The 22171-nt window shown below is 42.9% G+C and overlaps 2 protein-coding genes across 6 annotated transcripts in view; one reads left to right on the top strand and one right to left on the bottom strand.

Moving 5' to 3' along the window:
* PDK3 (pyruvate dehydrogenase kinase 3) overlaps positions 1-22171 on the top strand; it is an 84845-nt gene that overhangs the window by 5326 nt on the left and 57348 nt on the right. The window contains exon 1 of one of the 4 annotated variants that reach the window (XM_077887672.1): positions 5052-5296. The exons of 1 other annotated variant lie outside the window; for it this stretch is intronic. In XM_077887672.1, the coding sequence (XP_077743798.1) occupies positions 5191-5296 (106 nt within the window). In that variant the 5' untranslated portion in view covers positions 5052-5190. Of the gene's footprint in view, positions 1-5051; positions 5297-7582; positions 7658-22171 lie in introns of those variants that run through there. 2 more of the 4 variants (XM_077887671.1, XM_077887673.1) reach the window with 2 other exon arrangements.
* LOC144307714 (uncharacterized) lies at positions 1053-21403 on the bottom strand. 2 transcript variants are annotated; one of them, XM_077887675.1, is made up of 5 exons: positions 21271-21397; positions 21044-21136; positions 19901-19943; positions 19567-19625; positions 17827-18069 (listed from the first exon to the last, which is right to left on the bottom strand). In XM_077887675.1, the coding sequence occupies exons 1-5, from the start codon at positions 21282-21284 to the stop codon at positions 17952-17954; spliced, it is 327 nt and encodes a 108-aa protein (XP_077743801.1). In that variant the 5' UTR covers positions 21285-21397; the 3' UTR covers positions 17827-17951. The 2 variants fall into 2 exon arrangements, 1 of the variants encoding a protein (XP_077743801.1); XR_013374460.1 differs by lacking the exons at positions 17827-18069; positions 19567-19625 and adding an exon at positions 1053-1253 and having other exon boundaries at positions 21271-21403.

The following is a 22171-nucleotide window of genomic DNA, read 5'->3' as shown; positions in this document are numbered from 1 at the left end:
TTAATCTTTCTATTTCTTAGTTCACTCACCTCTAAAATGAAGATATGATTCCTCCATCAAACCTACGTAAAGAGACAAACATAGGTCCTTTCACAGAGCACATAGCAGGTGCTTTTAAAATATGTCAATTGAGAGTAAAGAGAAAAGGAGGAAAACAGGAAGACGGGGAGTTCATAGCCAAGTCAAGTGCTGGTGGAGGCATTTTTTAAAACAAGATCCACCTGCTAGTGATTGATGGTGAGATAATCAGTGGTTATTTTTTCCCCTCTATTCCACTTCACTTTGGCTTTTGGTTTTATCAAATTATGATTTAATAAAATGTCCATTATCGCTTGAATTATTCAGAATACTACCCTTTGTTCCCCGTTGAGAGCCGACGGGAAGGAATGTGATTTGGGTAGTTTTGTTGTTCCTATTGTTGGTTTTCATTTATTTAAAAAATATTTGTTGTGGACCTAGTGAGTGGTACTGCTGCTAGACATGGTAGCCAAGCAGTGGATAGGCTAGACTTGGGCTCAGCCATCACAGGTCTTGTGTCTAGGGCGGAAGACAGACATTCATGAAATTCTTTTTTTTTAAAGATTTTATTTATATATTCATAGACACACACAGAGATAGGCAGAGACACAGGGAGAGGGAGAAGCAGGCTCCATGCAGGGAGCCCAATGTGGGACTCGATCCCAGGTCTCCAGGACCACACCCCAGGCTGCAGGCGGCGCCACACCGCTCTGCCACCAGGGCTGCCCCATTCATGAAATTCTAATGGTGTTTTGAGTGTTACAGTGAGAAGTACAGAGAATCAAGAAACAGTACAGCAGGGGGAACAAACTGCCTTCCTGGTCAGGGAAGACCTCCTTTGTCTTCTAAGTGCTGCTGCTGCTGCTGGGTTCTGAGGCATTAGCCGGAAGGAACAGGGAGCTGGGTAGGAGTGCTGCATAGGGTAGGAGGGCAGTTCCAGCACTTGAGCATGAGTCAGAATCACCTGCGAGGCATGCAGATGAGTTAACTATTACTGCATAACATAGATCCAGAAAGTAAGCAGCTAGAAACAACAAACATTTATTACAGCAAACTGTGAGAATTTCTGTGGGTCAGAAGTCCAGGAGCCACTTAGCTGAGTGGTTGTGGCTCAGAGCCTCTTACCAGGTTACAAGTCCAAGTGCGGGGGGGCGGGGGGGGGGGGAAGCATCTGCTCTCAGGCTCACTCCTGTGGGCTTCTCCACAGGGCTGCCTCGCAGCAGGGCAGGGGGCTTCTGAGAGAGAGACAGAGAGGAAGGGAGAGAGAGAGAAACCCCAAGAAGGAAGTCAGTCTTTTTTTTTTTATGTTCACTTTATTATTTTTTTGTAATACATGTTCTTTAAATGTTCAGTAGTTATTCTATGGTTATAAAATATTTTTATTGATATCTTATATATTTTCTTTGAATATACTTTATTTTACATTTTGTAACCAAAAGGTACTGCTTTCTCCTACCGAGATATAATTGACATATAATATTGTATATGTTTAAGATCTCCAACATATTGATTTGGTATATGTATATATTGCCAGATGATTGCTACAATAAATTTAGTTCACACCCATCAACACCCATAGTTACATTTTTTCCCCTTTTCCATAGGGACTTTAAACAACTCTTAACAACTTTTAAAAATCCTAGTTATAAGATAAAATAAGTTCTGGGTATACAACGTACAACATGATGACCGTAGTTAATACTGTATTGTATAATTGGCTTTATTTTTTTTCAAACAGTTTTAGATTTACAGCAAAATAGAGAAGACAGTACACAAAGCTCCCATATGCCCTATACTCCATTTCCCTACTATTAATATCTTGCATTATATGGTACATTTCTTAACATTTGTGAATAAACGTTGATTTACTATTATTAAACACATTTGCTCCAAAGTTAATCTTTTATTCAGAATTCTGTAATTTTTATTTAATGTCCTTTTATCTGTTCCAGAATCCCATCCAGGATAGCATGTTATATTTAGTTGTCATGCCTCCTTTGGCTCCTCTTGGTGGTCACGGTTTCTCCGATGTTCCTTGTTTTTAATGACCTTGATAGTTTTGAGGAGTACTGGTCTGGTATTTTTAAGAGTGAAATTATTTTATAACCTAATCTTTGAAGTGAGATCTTATTGCTTCTAGCCATTCTACATTTGTTGGAAGTGATTTCTAAATCAAGCGTACGTTCAAAAGGAGAAGAATCAAACTCCATCTCTTGGGGAGAGAAATATCAAAGAATTCGTGGCCATATTTTTAAAACCCTCAAAACTTGTTAAGGCACAGATTTCCAGGCCCTACCCCCAGAGTTTATCATTCAGTTGGTCAGGGTGGGGTCCAAGAGTTTGTATTTCTAATAAGTTCTCAGGTGATGTTCCTACTGGTGGTCCAAGGATCTTGCTTGAAGAGTCACTGGAAGCCAGCAAACCTTGGTGTGTACAAAGAACTGAAAAAGCTCATCAAGATCTACTTATTTCTTTGAAGATCCTTCTCTTATAACTATAATCAGCACTGAAATCACCTCACTGGATTAGCTTCTGGATTTTGCCAGTTACCATAAGACTATTTGCTTAAACAATATGTATTGTTGTATGAAAGAGGTAGAACAATATTTTATGTTTCTATTAGACATGATTTATTTCATTTGATTGTCACAAATGCCAGGGAGAGAAATCAGGTATCTCCATCCAACATAAGAAGTAACTGGGACAGAGTAAGGCTAAGTGACTTGTTGAAGGCCACACAGCCAGTTGATAGAACAAAGCTTAGGGGACTGGGTCATTTGAGCCCTGGACCAGTGCAATTTTATATTACACCAGACTCTCTCATATTGTGTCCCAACTTCTAGGACCTTGCCACCTTTTGGAGAAGCATCAATAAAACTAGTCATATGATAGTTGAAGTAATCAAATCAACAGAATACGCAGATTTTGTTCACTTGGAAAGGGAGGAATGAAACAAGTGATGTGCAAGCTAGAAAGATCAGCAGCAATCTTCTGCTGCTTAGGTTGGGAAAATCTTCCTTTTTTTTTTTTTTAAATCTTCCTGTTTACTGACTACAACTACTGCCACCAAGTACACTCTGCTTCCGGATAGCACTGTAAAAGTCACTGGAAGAATCACAGGCCACAGGTTCTCTTTTTGTCTGCCCATGCACACCAACAGGATTGCTTAGCTCTGCTGGCCAAGTACCCAGCTAAAAGAGGTTGTCAGTATATCTCTTTTAGGCTTTGGTTAGAATGGAAAGGACATGGTAGTCTATGTGCCATAGCACCACCAAGATGACCAAGATGTATTTGAAAATGTAGAAGTATGGTCAGACCACTGGATGCCTTTGAGTGTATGTATTACTTTTCTTTAGATTCAGAATAAAGATGTAACTAGTAAACAAAGAATTGGGTGTGTAAGTACCCAATGAAGTCACAAATGTTAAGTAGCTACCCACCGATAATTTTATTTAATGAGAAAACCAGCCTAATTAGATCAAAACAGTGGTCTCCAGTGACATTTTTATCTTTCCTTAGAGAATATTCTACTTTTCCTTTTATTTGATGTTTACACGTTGCCAAAAATAAAGCAAGTTTTGGTGAAAATGGTTAAAGTAAGCAGTACTTCATGCATCCCCATTAGGAAATAATGATTTCCTATACTAAGCCCCGAGTTCAAGGTCAATGGTATGCAGAGAAAAAAAATACCCGACACCTGGTGTAAGCATAGACTCATGTCCAAATGTAGTGGTGCTGCTGGTGGTGAAGCCTCAAAGAGTCAGGAAGCTGTCCTACGGTGGTGGTGGTGGTGATGGTGATGGTGATGGTGATGGTGATGGTGAGTGAGGGGGTATGAAAGCTAATACCAATGACCTTAAATTTGAGCCTTTCCAACGATAGTGGTGGTATGAAACAGTGACCTCACGATTAACCCTGCCCATTGGTGTGAGGGGGAGTATGGGGGAGGGAGGGCACGAAACCGAGTGTTAGTGATGTTAGAATTGATACTGTCCAGGGATCCCTGGGTGGCGCAGCGGTTTGGCGCCTGCCTTTGGCCCAGGGCGCGATCCTGGAGACCCGGGATCGAATCCCACGTCGGGCTCCCGGTGCATGGAGCCTGCTTCTCCCTCTGCCTGTGTCTCTGCCTCTCTCTCTCTCTCTCTCTCTGTGACTATCATAAATAAATAAAGAAAAAAAATTAAAAAAAAAAGAATTGATACTGTCCAACGGTGGTTGTGGGGGCCCAAAACAGCCAATGACTTAATTAATCTTGTCCAAAGGTGGTGGCCTCAGGTGGGAAGGTAGTGGTGGAGGGTTGGTGAGGAGGAGGAGCGGAAGGCCACGAAACAGTGAGTGACCTAACAATTCTGTCCAAAGGTGTTCAAAGGAGTGAGCAGGTCGGGGTAGGGAGGTAGGGGTGGAGGAGGTGCGGTGGGCTGAAACACAGTCGGTGACGTTACAATTAAGCCTGTGCAATGGGTGGGGGGCAGGCGTGAACCAGAAGCACACTGCCATGTCATTCTGCCGAAGGGAAGTGGTGTGGTGGTGGGCATGAAACAGCCACTAAAGTGGTAAAAACAACATGAAAATCAAAATGTAAAGATGCAATGAGTCCTCCGGCGCCGCAGCCGGCCATCCAGGGAGGGCCTCCCGGAAGAGGCGCCTGCAGCTGAGAGGGGCCTTGAACAAGGCGTAGGACTGGACTCCGGCCGTGGGCTCGGGGCCTCGTCGCAGTTCCACTGCCCCTTTGCCACCTTTCGGCCGCAAAGGACTTAGCCGGGGGCGGGCCGCGGGGCTGCCGCACTCGCCGGGCGGGGCTCAGCCCCAGGAGCGAAGGAAGGTGGCGCCGGCGTCCGGGCGAACTCGAGCAGAAGAAAGCGGGGGCGGCGGCGGCGAATCAGCGGCCGGCGCGTGCGACCGCGCGCCCCCCGTGCCCCCCGCGCCCTCCGTGCGCCGCGTACGTGCGGCGGCCGACTCCGCCCCCGTGGGCGGGGCCTGGGGAAGCCGCGGGCGGCCGGCCGCGGCCCCGGAGCTGCTGCTGCTGCTGCGGCGGCTGCACCCTCGGCGCCAAGGCCGAGGCGGAGGCCGGGGCGCGCGCCTGGCTGACGTGCCCGACCCGCGCGGCTCGGCTGCGCCGTCTCCAGCGGCTGCCCGGGCGTCTCGGCTGCTCTGTGCACGACCTCGGCGAGGATGCGGCTTTTCCGGTGGCTGCTGAAGCAGCCGGTGCCTAAGCAGATCGAACGCTACTCGCGTTTCTCGCCGTCGCCACTGTCCATCAAGCAGTTCCTGGACTTCGGTGAGTGCGGGACCGGGCCCCCCACGGTCGCCACGGTCCTCACAGCCGCGGGACGCCGGGCTGCTGCCTTTCAGGCCCGCCGCCGCCACCGCGGGTCTCCGCAGCTCTGGGCAAAGTCCGTGGGAACCGCGGGCGGGGCTCTGGGATGCCCGGGGGCTCCCCAGGGGACTCGGATTTCGGGGCGCGGGGGGGGCAGGGCCTGGCACCCGCACACCGTCCAGGGCTTTACCTGGAAACACAGAAACCGCGTCCGAGGACCTTCATCCAGGCAGGACTCCCCGAACCTGCTCTGGTAGCTTCGAATCTACTTGACACAGACCTCCCCGTCCTTAAAACTTAGTAGCGGAGTGCGGGTGGCTTTTTAATGGTTTTATTTGTAGATTCTTTTTTTTTAGTTGTTGTTGTTGGGTAAGAGCTGTTTAGAAACACCTTGAGGTCGAATAAATTATGCAATAACATTTTGTTCCTCTTTTGCCCTAAGGTGCTCCTGTGTGCCTGGAGCGGTGGGACTCCAAGTGTTGTCCTTTCCGTGTAATGTTAAAGCAGTTAGAGGCCTGAGCTGCAAACGCCTTAGATGCTGGGGAGGAGAGGACGCGTGGGCACCTAGCGTCAGAGCAGGGTCTGATACACCCCGGTTCATCGCGCCTCCCCTCTTGTGTCCCACCACCTTCTGCCCTGTCAAGTGGGCTGGTGGGCAGCTTACGCCAAGTGAGGCGGGAGCGCAGAAGACCCGGCCCTCACCTTGCCGGAGAGGCCTAGCTGAGATGGGAATAGATTCCACCACCTTATACTAACCGGATCGTGTTTCCCCAGAGCGGTGCCCTTTCAACCACAGAGCGAATACTTGCAGTTGCTGAAGGCGAGGGAGCTGGTTGTGAACCACCTGACAGTAAAACAAAAGTGCGCACCCAGGTATCAGAATAGAGCTCAGCATCCTCGAAGGGGAATAAAAAGCTCTTAAGGGAACATAATCTGACGTCTCTTCATTTCGTGACTTTTAAATAAATGTAAAGGGATGGTATCGGGTGGGAATAAAAACTAGAAGTGCAGAGGAGATAGAACGTCCAGGGAGGAGCTGATATGCAAGAGGTGTTGTTGCCTGTACTGAAAAAGTTGGGATAGGAAGAGAGGAATAGGTTAAAGTCGAGACCAAATTAAATTTTAAGAACCCACTTTGCCAGAGAATGATGAGGAAAGTCAAAGTTCAATGAGATGTTGATCTTTGCATCTTAAACTTCACTCCTGCAGGCTCTTCAGTAGTTAACCATCTCTGGCCACTTGTGAAAATTTTAGAGGTTTGAAGCAGCTCCTGACTTCAGGGTTTAGAAAGAAAATGTCAGGGTTGCTATAAATAGCATGTTTTCCATCTCTAATTTATGGTTTAGAGAAGATTCTGAAGCTATCAGCTTCACTGGGGGTAAACTGAGTTAGGTTTTCACCATAAAAGAAGCAAAAGGAATCCAGAAATTCCCAATTTCTTCCACCCTCAACATGGATGTGATAGTTCTGATAGCTTGGTGAAATTTCAGTTGATTTCGTTCTACAGCATCTAGTTTCTACCCATGTTAATAGGTGTCTTGGCAGGAATGTTACCTGAGTAGGAAAACCACAGCGGGAGATAGTGTTATCGTGGAAAGCCCATGGGACCAGTGTCTGGAAATAAATGTTCTAATTTTTGCTCTGCCACTAACTCAAGTGTGGCTTTGGCTGAGCGAACCTCACTGGGGTTCATTTTCCTAATCGATAAAAAGTGTGTATTGTATTAGGCAATCTCTAAAACACGACTCCTGAATTGTATTATTATAATTTCAAAGGACAAGGGATGAGCTTTGAAAAGAAAATACGACCAAATCTCCTGATAGGTATTTCCCACAAAAGGCTTCTGACCTATTTTGGGAGAGGTGGAGGGATATGCTAATCTAGGATAATGGAAGAAGCCTAATAATTGAAGTCTTTTCCTTTTAAGGAAGCTCACAGGAGAGCTATATATAATTGTGGTGGAATTTGCTAGAAACTACGAACCCAGTTTGTAATATCCAGAGACAGGTGACGGGCAGCCTGTGTTTAATGACAACACCTAGAAGAAGAGCTGTCACAAAGGCCATCTCGACTTCTTCCTTTCTTTGAGTCCTTCTAGTTCTTGATAGTTCTGTTTTGGCAAGTAATGTAGGAGTTTGAGGATCTAGGATGGATGGGGGGATATTTTTAAGGTGAGGAGGAAGAAGAGTAAAGAGGCTTTATGACCCTTTATGACTGTTGAAAACTGCAGATGAAGGCCACCTCACATGCTTAAAGGGCCAGCTGTGGAGCAGCAAGTGACTGCATGAAGCCAGCTAGGTGGGAACTGTGGCACCCTCCCAGGTATGTGCTGGTTCCAGAAGGGGCAGGTGGTTGGCACCAATTCAGTCTGTTTTAAAAGACCTGAGACTCAAAAAGAGCAGATATGTGGACCGTGCTGACCTCCAGGCTGCTACTTTGTGACCTTTATGATTTTCTCCCTCACTGCTTTACAAACAGGACATAAGTTTTTGACTGAGTAACTGGACAGGGACCAAAGAAAGGATGTACATGGAATTCAGTGCTTCAGTATTTGTTATAAGCACATTAACAAATAAATTGTAGTTTCTGTGGCCACTGAAATAGCTTTATTATACTAATCTGTCCACACTAGTAAAATAAGATTATCTTTTTTAAGAGTGGAGATTAAAAGTGGTTGTTATTTCAGAAGCAGTGATTTTACTTTATTTTTTTTTAAGATTTTATTTATTTATTCGAGAGAGAGGGAGAAGCAGGCTCCATGCAGGGAGCCCGACGGTGGGACTCGATCCTGGGACTCCAGGATTGCACCCTGGGCCAAAGGCAGGTGATAAACCGCTGAGCCACCCAGGAATCCCTTGTTTTTTTTTTTTTTTTTTTTTAAATGAAGTTCTCTAAAAAAAAAAAAAAAAAAAAAAGAGAGAGAGAGAGAGAGAGAGAGATTTTCTTTTTGGTCTGAGATGGGAGTTACGTGGTTTCAAATTCAAAAAGTGCCAAAGGATAGAGACATACATACCACCTTCCTACTTTTGTCCACTAGCCCCTGCATTTTTTGTATAAACAGCAGCTTGTTAGAGATCTGTCTGCATCTTGCTTTTTAAACTCCATACCTTAGAGAGATTTCTAGATCTTCATCTACCGTACTTCCTTAGTTAGTTTATATGAGTGTTCTCTGATTTATTAGCCAACTCCCTCTTTAGGGCTTGTAGGTTGTTTCCAATCTTCCCTCTGGTGACCAGTGCTACTGGGAGTTGTGCTATACACACACCCTTCCGTGTGCATACGGTGTGTGTACGAGTACAGATATAGGACGTGTTCCTAAACCTGGGATCACTACATCAGAGGGTGTGTGCATTTGAAATTTTCCTAAGCATTGTCCAGTTCCTTTCCCTAGAGATTGTCAGTTTATCCTCTCTCTAGAAGTTCCTAAGGAGTGCCTGTTTTCCTCTGCTTTTACTAAATCATCATCAGACTTTTGAGAAGTGAAAAGTGTTATCTAGCTAGCATTATTTCTTCTGGAGTAAACAATTTTTCGGTTTGATTTTTTTTTTTATGGTGGAAAATTTTGAGCATATACAGAAGTAGCCAGAATCGTATGTTGAACTCCCGGGTTCAGTATATTGATAGCCACATGCTGCTTTGTCTATCTTGCATGTATGTGCAGTCTGTTAGATTTTCTTATTGAAACCATGCTTGTTTCAGAAAACTTCTTTTTTTTTTTCCTATATTAAGACCAATTTATCTTTCAGATAATCTGTTCTTTAAAAATTTGGTGGTGGGGTGCCTGGATGTCTTCGTTGGTTGAGCGCTGGTCTTGGTTTTGGCTCAGGTCATGATCTCCGGGTGATGAGATCGAGCCCCGCATTAGGCCCTGGTGTGGAGCGCGGGACCTGCTTGAGATTCTCTCTCTCCCTCTGCCCCTCCCCTGTAAAAAGTCTTCAAATAAGTAAATAAAGTCTTTTAAAAAATGATTTGGTAGGATCCCCCTGTGAAACCTTTTAAACTTAGTGTCTTTGGGGACTCTTACTTTTTGACAGCTTTCTGTATTCTCTGGTATTGATCTATATGGATTTTCTGTTCTAGAGTACATTTTGTTATATTTCTTTAGAAAATTATCCTAGTCATTGAGGTTTTAAGTCAATTTATAGCTGGGATAGTAATCGTCTATCAGTCTTAATTTTCTCTGTGGCTGTTCCTCTGTTTTATATTTGTTCTCCCCTCCCCTCCCCTTTCTTTTTTTTTTTTTTAAGATTTTATTTATTTATTCATGAGAGACACACAGAGAGAGAGGCAGAGACACAAGCAGAGGGAGAAGCAGGCTCCATGCAGGGAGCCTGACATGGGACTCGATCCTGGGTCTCCAGGATCACGCCCTGGGTCGAAGGCAGGTGCCCAACCGCTGAGCCACCCAGGGATCCCCTCCCCTCTCCTTTCTTGATTAAATTATACAGTCATTTATGATTGGATACGTTTATTAGTTTTATGACTTTTGTTTTCTAGTTCATTAGTGTCCACTTTGACTTTGTTAATTCCCTCTGATCTCCTCAATCTCCTCCTGTTTATTTTGTTATTCTTTTTCTTCCGAGTTGGGCACTTGGCTTCTTTTCTGTTTTGCTGTTTATTTCAGTACTTGAGGCCACAGTTGACCCCTCTGTTACTCACTGCTTTGGCAGCTGACGTGTCTGTATATGATCCTCTCTCCTCTCAGCTCTTCTGAATCTTCAGATTCTTGTTCTTCTGTGAACTAGGAGTTGTTGAGTTTTTAAGATTTCAGGGAAGTACATCCTGTATTTTAATTTTATGTTTAGTTTTGTTGCATTGTGATCATGAAATGTTGTCCGGATTATTTCTTTAATTTGCGGATATTTGTAGCCCAATATATGGTTATTTCCTGTGAAGGTTCCTTGGGCAGCAAAAAGATGATTATGTTCTCAGGTTACAGAGTTTAGTATACCATACGTACCATATTAATTATGTTCTTTAAGTTTCCTACACCTTTACTTTTTCTAATCTACTTGATCCATCATGACCTGGGAGAAGTTCAAGTCTCCTAATGGATTTTTTTTTCTCCATATCTCTTACAGTATTTCCTTGATACCTTTTTGCTGCTTAGACATTCTTTTTTTAGACTTTATTTATTTATTCATGGGAGACACATAGAGAGAGGCAGAGACACAGGCAGAGGGAAAAGCAGGCTCCCTCTGGGGAGCCTGATGTGGGACTCCATGTGGGACTCCATGTGGGACTCCATCACAGGACCCTGGGATCATGACCTGAGCTGAAGGCAGATGCTCAACCACTGAGCCACCCAGGCGCCCCAATGCTTAGACAGTCTTAACTGTCATGTCCTCATTGCAAGATATACCCTTTAGCGATACAAAGTGCTGCCCTCTTGCTAGGGTATTGCCCTTTAGCCTAGATTCAACCTTATTTGATGTTGAGATCTTAATCCGTATTTTCCCCTTGTTTACATTTTCTGGTAGAGCATTGCTATTTTATTTTGTGGGGTTTTGTTTTCAGTCTTTTATTCTCAGTCTGAGTTACTTAATTGTTGTCTTGAAATGTAGTTCAAAGTTGGGTTTGGCTTTGTGAATCAAACTTTCTTTTTTATGTGGTTAAACTTAACCAATGCATGTATTTGTTGATATGAAAGATCTGTCATCTCTAGTGATAAACATCTACATTTTTCTCTTTCTTTCTATTTTTAATACCTTGATTTTTCTACTGTATTATCTATCTTATTTGCTTTATTATAGTTCTTTTTAACAATTAGGTTTGAATTTTCGGTTCCTGTGATTATCGTAGGCCTTTGTCCCATAAGGTCACCACTAGCCACTTGAGCCTGTTTAACACTTGAAATGTGGCTAGTGTGACTGAGAAGCTGAATTGATACAGATTTAAATTTAAAGCTGAAACTTGATTCAATGACTTGGAAAACTTCTAACTATGTTTAGAGCAATTTAGATATGTGATGCTACCTTAACTGTAAATTTGATGAAATCTCATTATAGGTCAGTTATTTCTGATAGAAATTTAGGTTTTGAATTGAGTTGTGCTGTAAGATGCACAGTGGATTTCAAAGACTTAAGATAAGAACTGGCAAAATATCTCAATATATTTTTATATTCCTTGTAGACATGATGATGTTTTGGATACATTGGGTTAAATGAAATATAAAAACTTTCACCTGTTTCTTTTTGCATTACTGTGGCTGTTACGCAGTTGTCAGTTAGACATGTATCTCACATCATGTTTCTATTGGACAGAGGCTTCCCATAGTATGTATTAATTCCTTAGTAGGAGTGAGAGAAATAGCTCATTTTCGTGTTTGGAATAAGCATTTATCGATTTTATTTCTCTGTATAACTTTCACAATTTCCCCCCTCTGAACCTGTTATCCTCAGGATTTTTGGACTAGTGTATTGTCTTTTTTTTTTTTGTTTTTTTGTTTTTTCTGTATTGTCTTTTGAAGGGCAGTTCATGCTAATGGTGGCTCCTTATTACATTTGCAAAAGTGTGAGTTCTGTCTTTGCATTAAGTAGTTGCTAATGAGTGAAAGCTCCACTTAGTGGTATGAGGAAAGGAGAGTTTGGACTGTTAAGATATACATTAATGACGGAACCTCCTGAATCTTGAATGAGTTCATAGGAAATGATTCACATTTGCATTCGGACCTCCTGTTTCGTCTCTCATTCTCACTCTGGCCAATTCTGGTTCCCTCACTTATCACTTGGATTCTCTCCCTGCAGACTGGCTTCCCATTTGTTTTATTTCCTAGTTCCTTTGCACTTGTCTTTTGCACAGCTGCACTGGTTTCAGGGGTGTTTGTTTGCTCCTGTCCTCCTCTCATTTTTACTCCAAACCATCCCTTTACAGAGGGCGGCGCCTGCCCCTTCTTTGGAACCTCTCACAGCTTCCTCAGCTGCTTGCTCTCTGCAGTGTGGGTGCTCCCTGCTCCCTCATGGGTGATTACTGGCTCCACGTAAAGGTTATTAGACATTAAACACCTTCGTTGTTACGTAAGTTTAAACTTCCACCATGTCCCCACATTTAAATATAGCATCTCCCAAATAAAACCACCAGAAGGCAGGTTGTCTGACAACTCTGCCTTCTTTTCACAGAAAAGATTTCTGCCACCATCACGCTGCTTCTGTGAACCTAGGAGCCTTTAGCTATTAGAAGGCAGGTTTCTTTATTTTTACTGTTCTTGAGCTTTAAGGGCTGGCCACCTTCTGTTTTTCTTTAGAAAGTATTTTAAGATTCTGATACCCACTGAAAAGCTGGCTTTGGTTTCAAATGACTGCTCTTCGAAAAGTCTTGGTCTTTAAAGTCATTTTGCTCCTCGAAGCCTGATCACTGGAGAGAACAGGGATTTTGTTTCCAGAGGAGATGAAAAAAAAATTTTTTTTTAAATTATCACAATAGGAAAAAGGAAAAACAATTGTGTTTTGTTTCTGAGTGTGTTTATTTTGTACCCATACATATATGTACATGAATCACCTTTTCTCCAAGCAGGAAGGTCTTTCTACTCTGAAGAGTTGCCAAGAATTAGACTAACCTGTTTGGAGACAGAAGCCAACTCTTCGGAATTAAAGAGGAAGAGAACAATTTCAGTTAGGGTCAAGATGTCTAACTTGGCTTCATGCATCTTGATCGGTATTTGGGGCCTTCATGACCCGCTAGAGTTGGGTTTCAACGTAATTTGGTTTATCAGGCTCTGGGCACCTAAGTTGTGGCTCTGGCTTCACTGTCTTTGCAGTTTTGTGTGGGAGTCTATAGTCTTGAAGGGGAGACATGGCCACACTTGCTGACCTACTGAAGGGTGGTAATTTGTTAGGCTGTTGGCGAGATTCGAGAAACATTGAATTTGTTACTGGATGGAATCAAAATATTACTGCTTTTCCTTTTCTTTTGTATCATATGGGCATTAAATTATTTGACTTATGTGGTAAGCTGAGGTCAGAGTTGGGCAAATGCTTTTGTTTTAGGAATACCATAGTGGAAGATAGGTTGTCAGACTATATGGCCCGAGGGCCAGCCCCCTGTTTTCTTTTGTTTTTTAATTCATAGACTTTATCCTTTTTTAAAAGATTTTATTTATTTATTCATGAGAGACACGCAGAGAGAGAAGCAGGCTCCATGCAGGAAGCCCGATGTGGGACTCATCCCGGGACTCTGGGATCATGCCCTGAGCCAAAGACAGGTGCTCAACCGCTGAGCCACCCAGGCATCCCCATAGACTTTATCTTAAATAGTTTTACATTCACCACAAAGTTGAGCAGAAAGTACCAGGAGCTCCCACATACAGCCCTTCCCCAAATACAGCCTGCCTTGCCATCAACATCCTGCACCAGTGTGTGCCATTTGCTAATAATCCATGAACCAACATTGGCCCATCATTATTATCCAAAGTCCATAGTTTATGTTAGGCTTCCCCTCTTTGTGTTGTACAGTCTGTGGATTTTGACAACACTCGTTTTGGTCAATTAAGTTTTGTTGAAACATGCCCATTTATTACATATTGTCTGTGGTTTCTGTCCCTTCACAACAGCAGAATTAACTCTTTGGCCCACAGTGCCAAAAATGTTTATAGTCTGGCCCTTTACAGAAAGTTTTTGACCTCTGGTCTAAGTTAATTGTACCCTATTAAAGTAGCTCACAGTGATTGCTCTTAATTTGCATTTAAATGATGAAGATCTGTTTCTCCCATTTGCTAGTGAAAGTAAATATTGGCTATCCGGAGCATAACTTGGAGTTAGCGGAGACTTTTTCAGGTGGTCTACATAAGGTATGTGCCCCTGAGAGGAATTACCATGTGGAAAGCAAAATTCAAGTGTACTAGTTTCTCCACAGCCCTGCCACACTGAGGTTTTATGATTTTAATTGTATAGTAGGTAGCATAGAAGCTAAATGTTTTCCTTTTTTTCCTGTGTGGGTTTATTCTCTGCATTTTGTGTATAAACTGTCCTTGACCATTTACTAACTGGAATCTGGAGTTTTAATCATTTGCAAGAATTCTTTGTATGTATTTGGCATGGTAACCTGTTGTGCGGTGTAAATACTGTTTTCCACTATGTTCCCTTTTTTGGTAATTAGTATATAATTAAAGACATTTGGAAAGAATATCACCTATAATTCTTCCATCCATTTTTTTGTGATAGCCTTCCAGCTTTTGCCCACATATTTGCTTATGTTAATACTGACTGCTGGTTTCCTTTTTATTTAGTGCACAGTCTGAATTTTTATATACTCGGTCATTTACAGTGCTTTTATCATGGTCAGATTTATCACCTGTAGCATTTTGCAAATCATTACTAAACCCCTCTGGAATTTATTCCCATTTCTGACGGGGCTTTTGTAGCTGAGTCACTTTTACTCTGTTCTGTTGTTTAGTTGCATAGCAACAATTATTAAGACCTCAAATCTTTCTTTGTTGTTTCTGTTTTATCACATGCTAAATTCACAGGGTAGTTTATATTTGTGGATTCTATTCAGTAGGACAGCTTTTCTGATTTTAACTAAATATATGTTAACTTTTGCCTTGTAATTTGTGTTGAAATTTGGTAAGGGCAGTTTCTTATTATTACCATAAATTTTTTTTAGAAATTCTTGCTGTTCTTGCCCACTTACTCTTCCTGGTAAATTAGTTAACTTACAGGAAAATGTGCTAAGGGGACTGTGAGTGGCTTACCGGGCATTAGTTGAAACTAACCTGGAAGCATTCAGGTAGCCCATTTCACTTTTATGGTGGCGGTGGGGCAGTCAGTTTACCTCTATACTTCTGGGGGCAGAGCTGGATTTGATTGAGATCTCTGGTGGTATCCTTCATATCCCTCAAAGAGAACCCTATTCCTGGTCAGTGTCTATCTTTACTGAGATTATTATACTTTCTGCCATAATGAATGGCAGAAAAATTACAGCAAACTATTACATTTACAAAGGTCTATATTTATATTCCCTCTAATTGAATAGTTGGGGTTCTAACTGAATTGTAGATTATTTCCTTAAGCATCACACAAGCAGTCGTGATTTTATTTTCATTCTTGGACTTGATATGTGATTCTGCTTGGCCATTTGAGTTGTACCAGTGTTGCTTGCTTTCTTACTAGGGCATGGAGGTCAGTATATAATAGTTTCACTGTTGGGAATAAATTATAAGTATCTCTCTAACATTTTCCTGGAGCAGGAAGTTAAATATTTCCCAGTGTCTTCTTGGCCAGAAAACAGTAGGGCCCTTTGAAATTTGTAACGTACCTTTTTCCAACAAATTGTTGGGTTTTCACAGACCAGAGCATTCTCCTCGTTTCATCTGAGCCTTTCCTTGGATCTGTTCTGGTAGAGTATAATGTTTCCTTAAACTTGGGGGCAGATAGTCCTTGTATAAATTTGGTTGATTCCTCCTACTTTTGATGTTAAGTAGAAAGCAAAATGGTAATTGCCATTTTGCTTTTCCCATACTGGTCAGGTAATGTGGTCAAGTGAGCACTTTATTTCTAATCATCCCTTTAACTACTTGCTCATAGTGAGCGTCCGTTTCTCTAGAAACTGCCCTTTGGACAGAAGGAGGCCACTTCTTTGGTTATCATTCTTTCTGGATTCTCTGCCATGTCATCTCAGGCCTACATACTCATATTCCTGCTTCTTTAACCTCAGCTTGGCTTCAGTAGAGCTGTTCAAGAAGAAAATTAAAATGGACTCTCCAGAAACTGAAAAAGATTCAGCTAGCGTTTTCTGAGTACTTGCCAACACTAAGTATAAAATATAGTATCATGGAAGTCTCACAACAGTTGCGCCATGTTACAAATTGGGAAACTGAGATTCAGGGCAGGTCAAACAGTAGAGCCAGGGCCCCTCTGACTGCTCATCTCACCGGCCCTCTGTAGCCGAGGATGTAGACCAGGATTGGGCACAGTGTGGGGACCCACTAGAAGGGAAGGGTCCACCAGTGTTGCCACCTGTCAAGAGTCACTGCACCCTCAGGTACAGCCATTTCCTCTATGGATGTGGCCAGCAATACTTATTTTTCCCATGTAGGATCATCTAGAGGGGAAGGAGAATAAGGATGCTGGTGACGCTGAAAAGTCTCTTAAGACTATGAGGGGGCAGCCCAGGTGGCTCAGTGGTTTAGCACTGCCTTCAGTCCAGGACGTGATCCTGGAGACCTGGGATCGAGTCCCACGTCAGGCTCCCTGCATGGAGCCTGCTTCTCCCTCTGCCTGTATCTGTCTCTGCCCCCCATCCTTTCTGTGTCTCTCATGAATAAATGAATAAAATCTTAAAAAAAAAGACTATGAGGAATTTCTTGGCCAGTTTTCTGAGAGGCTGAACCAAATCTCAGACATGAAAATAGAGACCAAAAATAGATGGGTAAATAACCACTTGTCTGAGCCTAAGGAAGTTGTGATTTGTTCTCCCTGGTTGGATTTTTTTGTGTGTGTGAATCAGGTTACTCAGTGGTCTTTAGTCTTGCTGCTCCTGAGAATAATCTGGGGTGTGCCTAAAACTAGTGGCACCTGCCCCTCATTGAGGCCAATTAAGTCAGTCTCTGGAGGGAGGGGCTCCCGGGCTGGCATTCTGGGTGACTCAGGTGACTGTAGTGTGTTCAGAACCACCACATTGGACGCAGTAGATTTTTTTTGCCTAAGCCTAAGGGTTGTGAACCCATTCAGGGGATGGAGTGTGGGAGATGCTGAAGGTTGACACTTAAGTAGTTGGGAGTTCATCAGCGTTACTTGAACACCTGGATGCAGAATGAAGTGGAAATTAAGCTTTAGGAAATTGTCCAGGTATAGTCCCCCACTACCTTTGAGAAACTTACAGATCAATGAGAAGCAGGGGAAAATACATAAATTTGTATGTGCTAGCCAAAATTTATGAGGCCTGTGACTTTGTGGCATGCTTTCCTGCTGTCCCTACCTCTCCCTTGAAGGTTTCTGTGTAATAGGGGTGGTTTCGGGGAATGTGTGACATGTTTACCTTCTTGTCCTTCATCCAAAGTGTCCTTGGAGGGCAGCCCGTGTGGCTCAGCGGTTTAGCGCTGTCTTCAGCCCTGGGCCTGATCCTGGAGACCCGGGATCGAGTCCTGCGTTGGGCTCCCTGCATGGAGCCTGCTCCTTCCTCTGCCTGTGTTTCTGCGTCTCTCTCTCTCTCTCTCTCTCTCTCTCTCTCTCTCATGAATAAATAAATAAAAAATCTTAAAAAAAAACAAAAAAGCCAAAGTGTCCTTGGAGGCTTTCTGGGTGGAGAACACAATTAGAAGAACACATATAAAAGTGTGTACTGTTTTTCTTGATTTCTGGTTCTTTTTCTTGGCTGCCTACTCGTAGCAGTGCTCTCTCCAGATTGTCCCAGAATTGACATATTAGGCAAGATTGGTGTAAGATAAATAGCTGTATAGAGATACAAACCAAAATTTAACCCTCTCAGATTCACCCAATGAGAGCTTAAACCTAGAGATCATCTCTCCAACCTTCCCAATTTTATATGTGGGCAAATAGAAATCCCAAGTGAGGAAGAGACTGCCCGAGTTATCAGCTAGTTGTTGACATCTTGGCCACCTCTTCCAAGGTGAACCAGAAATTATTCTTTCTAAGAGGTGAGGGGAACTTATATTTGTGTATCACTCCCTGCCAGGCATAATAGTAGGCAGATGTAGCTGTAATTCTTCCATCATCCAGGTGGAGTAGATATTTCCATTTCTTGGATGAAGATGCCAAAGCTTAGATGATTTAAATATCCTGCCAAAGCAAAGTTAGGGGCAAAACCACACTTAAAATTCCAGTAGATGGAATCTTTATTTTCTTTTCTTTGTTTCTTTTGAGATGAGAGAGAGGTGTAGGAGCAGAGGGGGAGAATCTTAAGTAGGCTCCACGCCTAGTGTGAGGCTGGAAGTGGGGCTCAGTCTCACAACCCTGAGATCATGAGCTGAGCCAAAATCAAGAGTCAGACTGAGCCACCCAGGTGCCCCCTCAAATAGATGGAGCTTTTAAACCTGTGCTTTTTTTCAGTTCAACATAGTAAAATATTTCATTTAACGTAATATGCCACTACCCTGATCTACTTCTTTCCAGCGAACGTAGTCTCTGTTAGTAATGCCAAGGTTTTGTCTAAATTTGTTCCACTAGACAATCAGGAAATTGCACACTCTAATGCTCATCTAGACTTATCATTTCCAAACTATCAGACTGATTCCTACTTCATTTACTTACACTGAAACAATTCTCACTCTGAGGACCACCACCACCTGTTAGCCTGCTTATTCTCTCTGGGTATATAAGAAGCAATCTATGTGGACTTGTACCCAAGTCTTAATTTCTGGTGTCTACCAGCAGTGTGAGTGTGAGCAGATCACATAATTCAGTGTGTTTAGCTACGTAATAGAAATGATAGCATCTAATCATAGACTTGTAGTACTGGTGAAATTGAGAACATGGGGCACAATGCGTGGCACATGGTTGGTGTTCAGTAGATGTTGGCTCTGCTTTTATTATGGGAAGTTAGTGACACAGCATTTCCTGGATGAAATCAGCTTCCTGCTAAGAATAAAAGCTGCATAGAGAGCTCTCAACCTTGAATGTTAATTATCTTAAAGTTTGTTGGCTGAAGGTCCCAGCTATAAAAACTGATCATTTTCCAAGAAACATGGCACTTTCAGTTCATTTGTGCTTTGAGCCTGACTGGCTTTGGATCCCCTTCATTCACTGTAATGGTTAACTTAACATTTTGCCTCATTTAACCTTGAAGATGAGTACATGGTGACCTTTACTTAAATGTTCCTGCTTCCATGACAATGGGGCATCCTGGAATTTACCAATCCACCATTAGGACTAGATTCTAAAGCCCCTTCTGGAATAAGGGTGATAATGAGTCTTTGTGGTAGCTTCGGCTACAGTTGTTACTCACATGCTCTAGCATGTCAAAGCTCTGCTTGCGATATCAGTTCCGAACACATCCATGCCTCTTCCCTCCACTCTCTGGCCTGATGCATCATACTGACAGTTACTGCACTTTATTATCACCTTCCTCCCTACCTTTGGCTCCTCTTTCCCTAACTTGAAGGATTTACAACCTCTGACCAAATATATAGAATGGAGTGGTCTGTCTACAAGAGGAGTTTATCACTACCAGCAAATATTATCTTGCATCCCTGAATTTTATTTGCTATAGTGAGTGTATGCTAAAACTCACTAGGTATTTTGATTTTGAGTTCTAATCAGGACATGTCTATTAAATACCTGCAGTGTGTTGCATATTGTGCTAGTAGACTCTTCAGTGTTGTGAGGAATCCTGGGACCTACAGGGCAAAGAATTCAGTGAATGGGGGGACTGGCAGAGGGGTTACCCAGGCAGAGGACACAAATGGTGGTCTCACAGTGAAATCTATTGCTTTGGCCTCACCTGGCATACAGAAGGTCAGGTTTCTCACTAATCTGTTTATGGACACATATCTACCTTCAAAGAGCAAACCAGATTCTAGAGAGAGGATGAGAGCAGTAGTGGATGTTACTCACTTCCCCTCAGCACACAGGTAGATTCCCCTCAGGGAAGGTTCCACTAACCCTCACCTACCTTAATTAAGAACCCCATCATGATCACCTTGTATTCTTTTTTCCTATAAGAACAACAAAAATCATTACATGAGTCTCCCACCTCCATTACGTATGGTAGCACATTCTATATGAGATTTTTATATTCTTTTTAGAAAATAGAATGGCCCTAGTTATTGGAAGACCTTTTTTAGAGGACTGCTTTTAAGGGGCTCCTGGGTGGCTCGGTCAGTTGAGCGTCCTACTTGGTTTTGGCTCACGTCATGATCTCAGGGTTGTAAGATCGAGCCCTGTGTTGGGCTCTGTGCTCAGCTTGGAGTCTGCTTGGGATTTCCCTCTCTCTCTGCCTCTCTCCCCCCTCACACATGCTCTCTCTTTCTGTAGAAAACAAATAAATCTTAAAAAAGAAGACTACTTTTAAAAATAATCTTTTGAATGACTGGATATTCCCCCCATGTAAATATACAATATTGTAATTTATTTTACTCTTTCCCTTATTGTTGGATATTTAGGTTGTTTACCATGTCCCTACCAAACCTTTTATTTGAAAAAATTTGGAAAAGTTGTAAGAATGATACAGTTAACACCCATGTTTGGCACCTAGATCCACCAGTTACTTCGCCATATTTGCTTTTTACCTTTACCTTCCCCACCCATCCCTCTTCCTGTCTCCTTTCTTCCCCCTCTCTCTACACGTGCTTTTTTGCCTGAACCACTTGAGAGTAAGCTATAAATGTCACGGCTTCCGCTAGATACATAAGTATGTATATCCTAAGCGTAAGAGTATTCTGCTAATAACTGAATATTCAAATTTCCCCCCATGGCTGGTGGCTCTGGTATTGGACAGCTCAGGTCTAGAACATACTCAACAGGCACTATGGCCAAGGAAGCTGCTGAGCTAGATGCAGTAGAGCCCAGGAGGGGCTTCTGCCTTGGTAATGTATCATCGATAGAGGGTGGGAATGACAGGTAGGGCTGGCTGGCTGAAAACCTTCTGAGAATGACCTGGAAGCCTGACCTGATCCTCAGAACATTAGTAGGCAGCAGTTATCTGTAGGTAAAGCAAAAGGCTGAAGGAAGCTCTTCTCTAATGGCACTGAGTGAACTACTTAAGGAGAATTAGGGATTCTGGTGTGGTGTTGGGACCCCACCAAAAAGCACCCACCTAGTAACCAGGTATTTGGAGTCCTCACTTAGTTGGTGTTTGAAGGCTGCTTTACTCTGAAGGATTACTGCACAAGTGTAGATCACCAGATGTCTGAGGAAAGCCACAGTGAGAAAGAGAAGCTAAGATAAATACATTGTCCCCGAAAGATGACCACACAGGAAACAAGTTCAGGCAATAAAAGAGTGCTTTAAAATGTAACTTGAGAAATAAATTATCTTCTGCACCTCCTCATGAACATCTTAGGGCAGGTTGTGCTTTGTAAAGATGGCCACAGTGGTGGTTTTCTAACATGTGCCCTTGCCAGCCCTCCCTCAGGAGAAGGGGGAATCTGTTCCCTTCCCCTGGAGTCTGGACAGGCTTTGTGACTTCTGAGCCTGGGTCATAAAAGGCCATGCAGCTTCACCTTGTTTCCTGAAGCCATGCAAGAATCCAGCTAACCCCAGGCCGCCATGTGAGGTAGCCTATGAATGAGGCCACCAGGTGTAGTGCTCTGGCAGGCAATCCTAGTTGGCAAGTAATCGGCCCAAGGTTCAGACTTAAAAATGAGGAGCCTTCAGAAGCTTCTAGTTCCGCACTGTCTAGCCACTGCCCGCGCCCCACAGCCCTAGCCTTTAAGTTCCCAGCTGAGGTCCCAGACAAGCCATCCCTCCTGTGTCCTGTCTGAATTTCTAACCCATGGCATAATAAAATAGACATTGGACTGAAAGAGGTAGTGCGATGTCTGGATGTTGTTGGGGTATTGAATTTGATAGGGAATGAGATGTGTGTGAAATCTCCAGTTTCGGGCTCTTTGGCTCTGAAGTTTCTGACTCACCATTAGTAATAATAACCAAACACAGTCTGGCCTAGAGTGGAGGCAGCCTGAATTGGTAGGCTCCCAAGTTACCTATTTTGATCTCTCTTTATATTCAGGAATAAGTTTTTCCAAATAAAGGGAAACTGAAAATTCTCAAGCAGTGAAGTAGTATTTCTAGACACAGAGCAAACATTTTAAAAGTATAAGTGAAGCTTTTCTTTTGAAGGACAATTCAGTAATCATTGTTTAGCCATGGTAAGTCCAAAAATTAATTACTTATGATTAAAAAATTCAGTGTTTTCAAAAGATTGAAATCTTACAAGTGTAAC

Source organism: Canis aureus, chromosome X (assembly GCF_053574225.1).
Source record: "Canis aureus isolate CA01 chromosome X, VMU_Caureus_v.1.0, whole genome shotgun sequence".
Classification (NCBI taxonomy): Eukaryota; Metazoa; Chordata; class Mammalia; order Carnivora; family Canidae; genus Canis; species Canis aureus.
The sequence above is the reverse complement of the archived record's forward strand: the minus strand, read 5'-3'. Positions and strand labels throughout refer to the sequence as shown.